The 13,066-nt window shown below is 41.2% G+C and overlaps 1 protein-coding gene and 1 long non-coding RNA gene across 4 annotated transcripts in view; one reads left to right on the top strand and one right to left on the bottom strand.

The window, feature by feature from the left end:
• Window positions 1-525: 525 nt before the first annotated feature.
• LOC144588401 (uncharacterized) lies at window positions 526-4,369 on the bottom strand. Its single transcript, XR_013543945.1, has 2 exons — window positions 2,338-4,369; window positions 526-774 (listed from the first exon to the last, which is right to left on the bottom strand). It is a non-coding gene; the product is annotated as an uncharacterized LOC144588401 (long non-coding RNA).
• A 2,457-nt stretch (window positions 4,370-6,826) lies between these two features.
• ADGRA1 (adhesion G protein-coupled receptor A1) overlaps window positions 6,827-13,066 on the top strand; it is a 453,957-nt gene continuing 447,717 nt past the window's right edge. For all 3 annotated transcript variants that reach the window (XM_078391268.1, XM_020795002.3, XM_020795003.3), the window contains exon 1: window positions 6,827-7,176. In XM_078391268.1, coding sequence (XP_078247394.1) covers window positions 6,950-7,176 — 227 coding nt within the window. In that variant the 5' untranslated portion in view covers window positions 6,827-6,949. The remainder of the gene's footprint in view (window positions 7,177-13,066) is intronic.

The following is a 13,066-nucleotide window of genomic DNA, read 5'->3' on the forward strand; positions in this document are numbered from 1 at the left end:
TTGCTGTAATTCAAATGACACAATTATTATTTCAGACGGAATGATCTGAGCTTAGTTATATGAATTTGAAGCTATTTGTGCTTTGACCTCTGCACAAATTAGTTGTTGCACTGAATGCCATTAATCTTGCACACATCATGGCCAGGAAAAAAGAAACTGTGATAAATAGAGCACCGTCCTATATGCCTCCATGACACAAATCTCCTCATATGGAAGCACTATACGTTAAGTCTACAATGGGGAAATTTCTCCCTTCATGAAATCCACTGCTCATCTCACATTAAAAAAACAAAAGCACTTGGCAGCATTTGTTTTGTGTTTTGCCTCCTTTAGAGTGCAGTATCTTTCCTTCTATCCTTTCAAAAACATGTTTCAATATTTTATATGACTTTTTCACTGATGTAAGTGCTACAGGTATTGTATTATTTCTGAAGTACAGTACTTTGAGTATTTGTTGTGGAAGGTTGTGTGTCACTATATATAAAAGGAGCAGTTAGTATATTTTCATTTTCATAGTGGTTATTGTTTTGGTTGAATGCTAGGCAGCCTCTTTCTTTCTCTCTCTGTGTGTGTGTGTGATGTGGAGCTGGACTCCTGGATGTACAAAGATGTGAACATCTGTTAGTCTTGTTTTGCAATACAGTACATGCGATTTTCATTATGCCCATTTTTCCAGAGGATCCATGGTTCTGTGCACATTCTTCACTGGCATCACTGCAAGCCTTAGAAATGTACGGGACAAGATGTGTCTTGTCTCATTTCCAGCTTCAGGATCTGCAAAACAGGTATTTTTGTAAGAAAATAAGAAAACAAATCTATTTTCAATCCATAGTTCCTGCTATCTGTGGATCATTTACTAGTCCTACACCTCACAGTATGAACGTTGACACCCTATGGCAGGAGGGTCAAAATGTGGTCCTTCAATGGTTGGACTGCAACTCCTAGCACTTCTTTTTATTGACTCTGCTGTTTAGGTCTGATGGGAGATGCAGTGCAACAACATCTGGAGGGTCACACTTCGCTTGGATCAGTGTTTACTTTGGAAATTGGGAGACTGGCCCTAGACAATAACCTTGTTATGGGTATCTCTTGCTCTTTCATGTTGCTACTCCTGCAGCCTCCCTGGCTTAAACCAGAAATGTGATTTGAAATTTCTTAATGCCAAGAAGTGTGATTCGTGGTTTGTTTCATTGTTTCATTTGGGGAGTAGACACAAGACAGTGGCTCGTTTCTTAAAATGAAAAGAGCTAGCATTGATTTTCAGCTTTGAGGTTCTTCTTTCTGTCTGGAACACTGACCCATAATTCCCAGATGCAAAGGTGATTCATTACATTAGTCATTCATCACTAAATTGCTATCTATTAGTGAACTGCTATTAGGGGAACTGCTGGATAGCTCAGCAGTTTAGGTATCTGGCTGCAGGACGAGACATTGGGAGCTTTGAGTCCCCACTATGTTTCCTTGATAGGGGCTGGACTTGATGATCCATACAGTCTCTTCCAGATGTACAGTTGTAAGATGATGATGATGATTGTTCTTGTTGTTATTTAGAGCATGACCTTAAAGAGAGAGACGCTACAATATTCTCAGCATGGTTCTTGACATAAGAAAAAAAATGCTATATGAGGCTATTAGTTCTGGGGGAGAGACAATAAAGGGATGAAACTACTCAATGGTCTCATTTTGTATAAAATAGCAAGAACCTATTTTCCCCCGCTCATGTAGAAGATGGCAATATTTTCTGTTGCTCAGAAAGGAGGACTTCTTCATGAAAGGAGGACTTCTGCATTTGTGAGATCAGTTTCTATGTGAACTGTGCAAAGTGCGTAAATTATGTAGCTAAACTGTGATAGCTGCCACCTTGTTGCCTGGACTTTTAAAATTCAGAAGTACTGGATGGATTGTTTGCAGCTTTCTGATCAATCCATCAGACCTTCTGTGTGTGCTATATGAGTGCATGCTTTGTTTCATAAAAGGATGGGAACCAATTCAAATTGGGGAAATCTTATTTTTAAAAAACACTTGCCTTGTTCCCTCGGGGCTAGTAAACTATTAAGGTTTCTTGATTGTTGAGACAGTGAGAACATAATTCAGTGGCATTTTTCCACATCCCTAGCACAGTGTGTAATTGCAGGGGTCATGGTCTTAAACTAAGACACACACAGCAGGCACTGCTACTCACATGAAGAAACTAAAGAGACCTTCGGGTAGTGTGGGCGGCATATAAGTTAAATAAATAAATAAATAAATAAATAAATAAATAAATAAATAAATAAATAAATAAATAAATAAATAAAGGGAACCTTTGCTAGACCGTTAATTCTATATGGGCATTACCTTTCATGAACTTAATCCTTGCATGAAACTGAAAGTAAGGCTGTGCCCACTGGCTCTATGCTCATTGCTTATTCTGCTCCACTATCCATGCCTTGGGGAGACAGTAGAGTGGGGAGCATGCTCCAAATTAACAGGTTCTTCCTGTGACCATGTGGAGAGCTTTCATGCACAGAGGAGGCTCTGCTCTTCAAAATGTTGCTCTCTATCTGAGGAGAGTGATGGAGATGCATAAGGAGTTAGTGTTTTCCTGTCCTTGTGCATTTATGCAATAACATCTCAACAGGGTTGTAAGGCATAAGGTGTTGGAAAGGAGACTGTATAGATTCAGGAGACTCTGATCTATGTCCCAAAATGTGCAGATGGTAAGGGGTAAAGCCAACAGGGCCACCATGTTAGGTGCAGAATCACTGGCAGAAACCCTATGCTCTCTCTCTCTCTCACACACACACACACACACACACACACACACACCACGCACACACCACACATCACACACACACACGTATGTTAATCATGTTTGGGGAAGCAACCACATAGGGCTATGATCGCCACAGCCTGTCATGCAGGCAAGCAACTAGTGCCCACCCCGCAAATGTTTTGAACTACAACTCCCATGAATAGTGATGTGTCATTCAGATTTTTGGGAATTCAGCTCTGAGAATTCTCCATTCTGGGAGTTCCACCAGACAGAAACACACCTATAGACACTTAAATGTGGCTTATCCGGAGACAGGCCCAGTTGGAGGGCTTCATGGCCTAGCTTCCTGTTAAAAGGGTGCTTGCTGGCTGGCAGTTGAAGTCCAAAGAATTTGAATGGCATTTCATACCCATCTACTCTAGCCTGAATGGCCAATGTTGAGTGATCATGGCAGCTGCATTCTCACTATATCTGGAGTACCACACACTGGCCACTGCTGGCCCAGAAACATCATGGTCTTGAAAGTTAGGGGCCATCTGAGGGCCAATTCCATGCACCTAGTACATTGATGCTGACTGATCTGGTGGTCCTCCTCAGTTTGGAATATATATTCTTGCCAGCTGTCAACATGAATGACAACAAGCAGTTAATCTGGATGGAAAGATAATAGATGCTAGTTTGTTTGTTTCTCCGTTTGCTTAAGCTCTTTCTGTCTATCCACTAATTTCAGGGAAATGACACCAGAATTACTGGTGTCCTTTTGAAAAGCCACACTGCCTACTTGTCCTGGTCTGCATTTAGAACAAAACAAAAGACAAAGAGCATCAAATACTTCAGTCAGAAATATTTAGGATAGTGTATGGGCCATTTTAGACCACTGCGAAAAGTGAAGTAGTTACTGATTTTCTGGTACCTGAAAGGAAATGAAATTATTAGTTCCTTATGCAAAGCATGCTGCTTATATATTACCTCATAGTGCTAAAGCACTCTCTGGGTGATTTATAACACAATTATGCAGGCTACACATTGCCCTCACCCCCAACCCCCCAGTGATCTGCATACTCTGTTTACTGACCTCAGAAGGATGGAATGCTGAGTCAACCTTGAGTGGCTACCTGAATCCATCAGGGTCGGACTCAAGTCATGAGTAGTGTCTTGGGTGCGGTATAACCACTGCAGCACAATGCTCCATATGATTATGCCTATGTATTATTACTTTTTGGATAGCTTCCAGAATTCCACCAATAAGTCATGCTGGCTGGGGGAGTTGGGGAGTTGTAGTGAAAAAAGAGCAACTTTTCCAAGCTCTGTCCTTTGGTTTCTCAGCTGATTTAAGTAGTCTTAGCCATGACTGCAATGCTTTTTAAATCATTTCAAAATAAGAGAAGCATTATTTCCACTCCTCTTCTTAGTTATACCCATCTTCAAATCCTGGCACTATGGGGAAAAAAGTAGCATTCCCACTTTTCTTATGATTGTGTTTTACTCTCTGTCAGTGTTAGAAAGAGGAACTTATGGGATTTTCTGCCTCAGAGAACCCAGTAACTTGACCAATCCCAGGCACTATGCACGATGATGGAAAGCCAGAGGTATACCAATTGCTGTAAAATGTCTTGGCCAACCTTTCACACACACACTTTATGTCCCCCTAGTTACAGCAGCTCCACTGGCTGCTGATCTAACTTATAAAGCCCCAAATGATTTGGGTCCAAACTATTTCAAGGACCACATCTCCCATTATGAGCCTGGTCAGGTGTTATGATGATCAGGGGAGACCTCTCTCTTGGTCCCACCACCTTCATAGGTGCATTTGGTGGGGACACAAGAGAGGACCTTCTCTGCTGCTGCTCTCAGACTTTGGAACTCCCTCCCACAGGAAGCTAGGCTGGCCCCATCTTTGCTGTCCTTGTACAAGGAGGCAAAGATCTTTGCTTTCAGGCAAGTTTTCCTTCAATGACTGAAGGGGTTCTTAAATAAATTGTTGTGCCTTTCTGCTTTGAATGTGATTTTGGGTATTGCTTTTGTTTAGCGTTTCTTAGAGTGGTATTTGCTTAATCATTTTAGTATCTGCATACTTTGTGTTTTTAGCTTCAGATATGGTCTTTTAATGTTGTAAGCCACCTTGGATTCTTTTAAAGGAGAAAGGCAGAGCAAAAATATTTTAAATAAATAATTAAAATAAATACAGTGCATTATTCACTGTCTCATGGCAAGAAGGAGCAACATGTTCCCAAAGTTGAAAGAACATATGATCCATGCTGAATCAAAACATAGCCTTATTCAGACTAGCATTGTCTTTGCACAGTGATTAATCAAGGTTACCTACTGATTTATAGTTATTTATAAACTGCTTAGATCTCAAGATTTTAAACTAGTGCACAATAACAAAGCATACACTATACACAAAAGCCCATGGAAGTCCACAGGCAATGGCACCTAGTTTTTCACATATTCCTAGCAACTGGTTGCGAGAAGCATACTGCCTTTGATAGTTGGATATAAAGTAAAGGTAAAGGTTCCCCTTGACAATTTTTTTTTGTCCAGTCGTGTCCGACTCTAGGGGGCGGCACTCATCCCGCTCTTCAAGCCATAGAGCCAGCGTTTGTCCGAAGACAATCTTTCCGTGGTCACATGGCTAGTGTGATTTAGATAGGGAACGCTGTTTACCTTCCCACCGAGATGGTACCTATTTATCTACTCGCATTTGCATGCTTTCGAACCGCTAGGTTGGCGGGAGCTGGGACAAGCTTGTCCCAGTTGGATATAACCATTGTGATTTTACATGAATCTGCTTTTACAGCTGTTGGTCTCGTGTTGGTAGACCCCATATTTAAATTACCAGTTGTGTGAAGGTTCTTTTATCATTCAGCTTCACTGAATAAAACTGGTGTTGCTATTATGAGAAATCCCCTCCCCCCAAAAAGTTATATCATAATCCAGACTCCTTCTGTATGCCTTTCTCATGGCAGCGCGGTGCTCTTTCCCTTTAAAGTGGGCACATTTCCAATGTAGTTTGTAGTCTTGGAAAGCTTGGGTCAATCAAACCTGTCCGCTTTCAAGGTGTCACAAGCTTCTTTGTTGTTCTACAGTCACCATTGGAAGAGGAGCAGGTCCCATTGAACAGGCCGATGCTTACTTCTGAGGAGACATTAGACTAGTAGAGGATTATTAGGACAAACACTTGGTTGTATAAACATGGTTGTGTGTATGTTCATCTGAAGATACTCACCTGCTAAGTGTGGTCTCATTTTCCCCTAGAAGGGAACAACTTTTGTTCATGGCTAACAATGGGGAGCTGGCTAGATAGCTCAGTGTTTTATATATCTGCCTGTGGAGTGACAGGTTGTGAGTTCAATTCCCCACTGTGCCTCCTGCAAGAGCAGCCAGCCTGTGTAGCCTTGGGAAAGCTGCAGAGTCCAGGATATAACTATGAATGAAATAAATAAGTAAATAAGTAAATAAAATATTCTCTAGCTAGAAAACCTTGGAAAGGGTTGCCATAATTCGGAATCGACTTGGCAGTATGCACTTATTTTAACGGGGGGGGCGGGGTAACCCTTAGGTCGGCCACCAGGCAAGCTGAAGGTTTTGGACGGGGCTTGTATTTGGGGCGCTAGTGACCCAGCCCTCCGCCCTCAACACAGGTCCTCGCTTGTCACTTTCGCCACCTGGGCGCGCAGACCAGCCTTGCTCGGGAGGTGGTGGGTCACAGAGACTGACATCTGCTGCTGCCACCTCCTGGCTGGATATTCCCCGACCAGGGGGAGAGGCGGGAGAAGGCGCGGCCCAATATTTTCTCCTCAGCGACGTTGATATATACATATATATAAGAATTACTGAAAGCGCGCGCGGGCAGGCGGGGGGGGGGGGCACGGCGGAAAGCCGGAGAGTGCTGCCTCCCGCCGCCGCCAACAGGGGGGCAACTTTCTCTCGGGGAGGTCCGCCCCGCGGTACGGCTGACAGGGCGAGGGGGGAGGCGGAGGCGGAGGCGTGGTGGTAACGGCGGCGGCGGCGGCGGACAGCGAGCCCCCTTGGCTTGCAACGGGCTGCTGTGGCGCGCCGACCGTGCCATGACCGCCGCTTCAGCAGCCGCAACAGGAGCTGCTGCTGCTGCCGCCGCCGCCGCCGCCTCCTCTTCCTCTTGCTCCACAGCTGCCCAAACGCCACAGAGCCGAGGCCGCCCGCCGCCTCGCCATGCACGGGCTGTGCTGCTGCCTCTGCTTGGTGGCGGCGGCCGCCGTGGTGGGGCTGTCGGGGGCCAACCGGAATTGCCCGGACCTCGTGGTTGACAGCTGCCTTTGCACCGCCGAACGCTCCAAGGGACCCGGCCGGCAAACGGTCCGCATCAAAGTTGTCTGTAGCGGAGGAGAGTTGGTGGAAACTTTGCAGCCTTCCTTGCTGCCCAACCGCACCGTGTCCCTGTGAGTAAGAGAGAGGGAGGAGAAAGAAAACGGGGTGCCTTTTATTTCACAGGGGACCCGGGGGGGGGGAGGTGTTCAGCCTGCCTGTATGTAGCATCCTGAGAGGTCTGATCTCTGCAGGGGAAAGGGGGGGATACTTTGCACATGGCCAGAGGCAAGCACCTCTTTAGCAACGACACCAGGTTGTGTTAGGTAAAGAACGATTTTGTGGAAGACTCTTCTTTAATTCACTGACTTGAATTAAAGTCCCCTTGGTTCAAGGGGGACACCATTCCAAGGCAGTGTTTCCAGCTTTTAATGTTTCAAGCTGCTTGTGTGGCGAGGAGTGGGGGTGGTGGTGACATGGAAAGGAAGTCCAGCTGTCAAAGGTTGGCTCAGGCGGATGAAGCCTGGGAATCCTGTCGTCCACAATACCAGGACTTAGTTAGGACCCACTTCTGCAACCCCCTCCGCAGAATGGATATACTTGATGAAATGGACATAATTTTGCCTCCCTGCAGAAGAAGTGTGGCAGGAAGAGATTCTCTGGATGTGCTTTGGCATAAATGAACAATGGAAAGAATAATACCTTTCAACGTCTTTGGCAGATATAATAGTTATGCCCGACTTACCTTGAACTCTGGCTTTTGAACTCAGGTTCTCTTTTCTTCTTAAAGGCTTGTCTAAGTAGAAGTCTGATTTTTCCTCCTCCTTCTGGAAACTCCTGTTTGTTTTTGGGGGAGCAATGCATGCTGAAAAGTAAATTGCACACTGCCTTGCCGAGTGGTTTTGCAAATAATACTTCCGCAATATAGATCATATCAACTGAGGCATCCTGAAATCTGACAGAGCATAATTTCAGACCCTAAAGATAACAGACAGAAGCAGGACTGCATAATAAGGGCTGTTTACTGAAATTGATGGCCTTCTTTTCACTAGATTTGAGAAATGAGATTTACTGCCCATATTTTTAGATGCAGGCTTTAACTGTTTAGAGCTTGCCACAAGCCTCCCTTTCTTCCTGACCAGCATCATCTTTGGTATGTTAAAAATACACTTGGAGCTATAGTTGCCTGTTGCATAAACTAAAGCAAAGATAAGTATGTATTCCTAAGCATATTTACTTGGAAGTTGCTCACTGAAATCAGTAGGACTTACAAGGAGATGTGGTTAGGTTTGGGTTTTAAATTAGTAGGCTGACCCATTCCACAGATAAGCTGATGCACAGACATTTAAATCCTTGTCTTGTCAGTGCACAAACCCTATTCTTACAGTCTGATCCACAGCAAGGTTAACACAAAATATTAGGATTTAAGTTAACATATCTCAGTAAATTCAATGACATGCTTATTTATAGTGCATAAAATCTCCTGGTTATTTTTTTTTCTGCTCCGAAGTAAGCCGTACAAAACTCAGTGGAAGTTGAAATGCCTTTTTTTTTTTTTTGGCCTGACTGGACTGTTGAATGAACTCTAAGAATAAGTTAATGTAATCTACTTAAAATGGCCCCAAGAGTTAACAGCTGTATGACTTCACTCTCTAAATCATTCTTTTGCCTAATTGATCCTGTACTGCTGAATTTATTTGTTGACAATTCATGCTGTGAAAATTTCCAGTCATTGCTGAACTTTTCTTTTAAAGTTGACATTTTTTAGAGAGACAACTGTGTGAGATAGTAATTTACAACATCTGTGGACCCTCTACTTAGAAGTACAGATGTGTTCTGCTGCTTATCTTTTGTGAATTACTTTATCCTTATTTTTCATCTGGGAGTCTCTTCTTTATTAAGGTACGGATGTGGCCACTGCATTCTGAGCTACAACTCCTCAGAAGTATTCCAAACAACACTCTAAGATTGTATCCTTCAGTAACCTTCTGATGGATGTATTATATGAAGAATAAAACCTTCTGAGCTCCATGTGGTACCAGACAAAATGTGGACACAATTCTTGGTTAGAAGTAAATCCTGTTGAACACAGTAACACTTCAGAGTAAATACCGTATGCGGTGGGTTTTCTCTCACATACAACATACAAGGGTTAAAGAGTTTCTGCGATTTCTAAAACAAAGTTCAGTTCAGTTGTTTTGTTCTAAAAATACGGAACCATGTCTCAAATCTCTTACATCCAAATCTTAAACAATTTTTGATTGGAAATACGACCCATTAATTTCATTTGGACTTACTTCCAAACAAGCATGCTTAGGAATGCAGCTCTAGGCATATTCATCCAATAAAAATTTATACGTTTTTTGTTTTCAGCTATTGAACACAAGAGTATACTGACAAATTTATTCTGTTCCCTATAGGGCTGTTATATTAGGAACCAAGTAGTCTGGTGGAAGAATAATAATGGAGAAAATCAATTGAAGTCTTAACTTAGATGAAAGTAAAGCATTTGCTGACAGTCGATCTGTGGTACTATAAAATTTTTACTACATTCAGAAAAGTTCATTGGCTTATGAAAAAGACAAATACAGCATAGCACATGTTTCTGGTTAGAAATCCCTTTACATTTTTTAATTCAATATATCTATTTGAAAGTACAGTAATCAGTGAAAAAGTCCTAATATTGAAAGAGGGAGGGAAGAGTTAAAACAATAATCTAAATAAATAAACAAAAGGAGAGGAAATGCCTTCTTCCAGTAGTTGAGTATTCAGCTGACAGTTTGATTGAAAGTGTCAAATACTTGCTTCAGAGAATGTGTTTATGATGAATAGAAGTATACTTGTGTGACATTTAGTCAGCTGCAGAAATTGGTGATAAAAAGGTGAAACACCGGTTTTGTGTTCGTAGGCCTGTTTTTCTAGCTGCATGGAAGATCTAGGAAAGAGCATTTTCATGCAGACACTGCCTGCTTCCATTCAGTTTTATTGGCCCATAGAGAAAGTGGCGCAGCACACCAGACATAACTTCTTAGATTGTTTTAACAAACTGAGAACAGAGGGAGTGAATAAAACAAATGCATTTTACAGATGCAGTAACATTTTTTAAAATAACTTTTAAAAAACCCACATTTTATCCAATGATAAAAACCCTCAACACAATTTGAACAACCTAAGGTATTTATCTTTAGTGACATTTCTACAGAAAGCAAGGCTGAATGGCTAAATCCCACAAACTGTTGCATCAGTTTATAAGTGGGCCCAGATAGGGATGTAAATGTTTCCTTGACTTGTCATCCAAAAAGGAGGAATTACATTTTTATCTCCTGGCTGGTGAGACAATATATTTCTGGTGTTGCAGACTGAATGGGTTTTACCCAAATTGCATATCTTGTGCAAACTGTTAGTAGCTGCTGCTGAGTTTCATAGACTTTTGTAAGCCTAAAATATTAGATGGATTCTCTGCATTTAAAAAAAGCAACAACAGCTAGTCCTTCTTTAATAGCTCGTGTATTGTCTCTCTGTGTGTGAGCAGACACACATCCATGTGTGCTTTGCTTCTTCAAAGGGAGGCTGACCAGTTTTGTGTATACTACTGCAGAAGCATTTTGTTTATACTGCATAAACTTTGATGGCAAAATCATACCTTATTTCACTCTTTCATTGGAGTGAGGAATCTCATGAGGCTTGAAAATTTTATCTTGGTGCTTCATTGGGTTGAGAACCCAACAAGGATGAGTAGTTTACCAAGCATTGCTTCCACTCCTGGTCTCAGATGAGTGAATTGACATATTACTACCTGATATGGTAGTAATACTGCTTCCATGCTGCAGACAGATATGATCCTGGGCAATGGGAAGTGGGTGGAAGACTCATTAGCTGGAATCCCAGTGAGTTTCATGTTTAAATGGGAATTTTAATCCAGATTTCCTGAGCTACAGTCCAACACTCTAAATGTTACACCACACTAGTTCTTAAATAGGTATTGTATGGAGCAGTCCACAAACACTTATGCAGTTCACTCACACAGATTTCTTGTTTTGATTTTCACTTTGTCTTGACTGCTGATATTTGCCAGTAAAAGGAGATGTTGCTATTGACTAAAACATTTGTCTAAAGAGGTTAAAACTGTGTTAGAAACTACTAATCACACATAAGCTTCCACTCCATAATTCATATGCAGTGGAACTTACTTAGCTGATGTAATGGATGCATTAGAAGGAAAGGAACCTTATGGCTCAGTTTCTGTTCAAACAGAACCAAATGCGAAGAGTAGAATTAAGCATAACTGCCACAAGATAGTTTTCAAATATATGCCATTGACTTGTGCTTGAGTGTCATGAGAGAGCTTCCTGGCCTTGATTTGTAATAACAGGTTTGAGAAGCCTTACATCTTATGTCTGTCTGGGCTGTTGAGTGTGAGACCCACATAAATTTAAAAAGCATACTGACAGTTGGACCCAACTGAGACGATGAAGCAGCTGTTCTGCCTTACTGGTGTTTAAAAGAGGACTTTGTTTAAAATATTCTTCATGCATGCCATTCTGAGTTATAATTCATGTTCCTAGAACTGGGTGCTGTAGAAGTTAAAAACTTGGTTCTCAGTAGAATTTTAATTTTTAAAATAGTATACGATGGGTATATTTTCCACAATTATATTAAATAGCTATTACATTATTGTAAAATAGCCATTGTGGTATAGTGGACAGAGTGACATAATCGTACTCAGGAGATCTGGGTTTGAATCCCATCTTGGCTGAGGAAATTTACTGGGGCATGACACTGGTAAAAGCCCTTTAATATCTAACATACCTTGAAACCCTATTAGGATCACTTTAAGTCCATTCCAGCTAGATGGCACATAACATACACATATCCTAGATAGCTTGGTTCCCCACCCCCCACCTCTCTCGGTAACTGCTTGTAGTCAGGACATCACATTTTTCCTTGGCCTTCAACTTAGATGAGATAGGGAGTATTACAATAATGTATTCTTTTATAATACCAGCTGTTCAAACACTAGTGATAAAAATAAGGGCTCTAGTGCAAACATGTTGCTATCTGTCTTCTGTTGGCAGTCATTAAGAGCACATTTTAACTAGGATGTTTGCACCTTGAGTTGTTGTTTTGACTTATACTGTATACTGAAACATGCCAGAAGAATGGATTCATGCTTTAACAAATACCTCAAAGAAATAACTAAGTAGAATACTTAGGGAATATTTGTCTATCATATTGTGAATACTCTTGAAAGTATTTAAAATGTACATAAATATATTTTGCCTGAATTCTGTTTATTTGAATTATTGGAAAGTGAAGCTCTACAGAATTAACCTGAATTATTAATATTTAGCACTGCTAAGAATATACCGTATGTATTCTGAGATGGTAGTTGAATGTAAAGATTATAGCCATGAGATTATAATTTCTTTTGTGCAAACGTGTTTTAAATCCTACACTTTTGGGTAAGATAGGAAGCCTAGTGAAGCTATGTATTTCTCAAATCTTTGGAAATCTCATTTTTTCTAAAATAGTTTAAACTTCTATATCCCCATCAGCTTTCTGATTTATCCTTGGCTTTTCCATTGACTTTATGGACTGGAGATACAGTTCTTGGTATGGAAGGCATGTAGAAGGACAAAGATATTTTCCATCATAGTAGTTTCCAATAGAGTAGCTGCATCAGACTGTTTCAGCATGAATAAAAGAAATTAAAAACAAAAGAGTTATGACAACTTAAAGACTAATACAATAGAAAACATAAAAATACTTGTGATACCTTATAGACTAACTGGTTTATTTTATCATTAGCTCTTGTGATCACAGTCCGCTTCCTGAGACACATGGAATATGTGAGGCCGTAGGTTTACACTGACAAAATATGTGGTGGAAAGAAAGTGAGACTAGAAGAATGACAGTGGTGCATCAGTTGAAGTGCTGTTTATACAGACATCCTGTTATCAACAACTAGGTCGTTGTGCTGAGGTGGTGTTATACCAAGGAGAATAATATCTTAATTATAGGTAT

Source organism: Pogona vitticeps, chromosome 3, assembly GCF_051106095.1.
Source record: "Pogona vitticeps strain Pit_001003342236 chromosome 3, PviZW2.1, whole genome shotgun sequence".
NCBI classification, from domain to species: domain Eukaryota; kingdom Metazoa; phylum Chordata; class Lepidosauria; order Squamata; family Agamidae; genus Pogona; species Pogona vitticeps.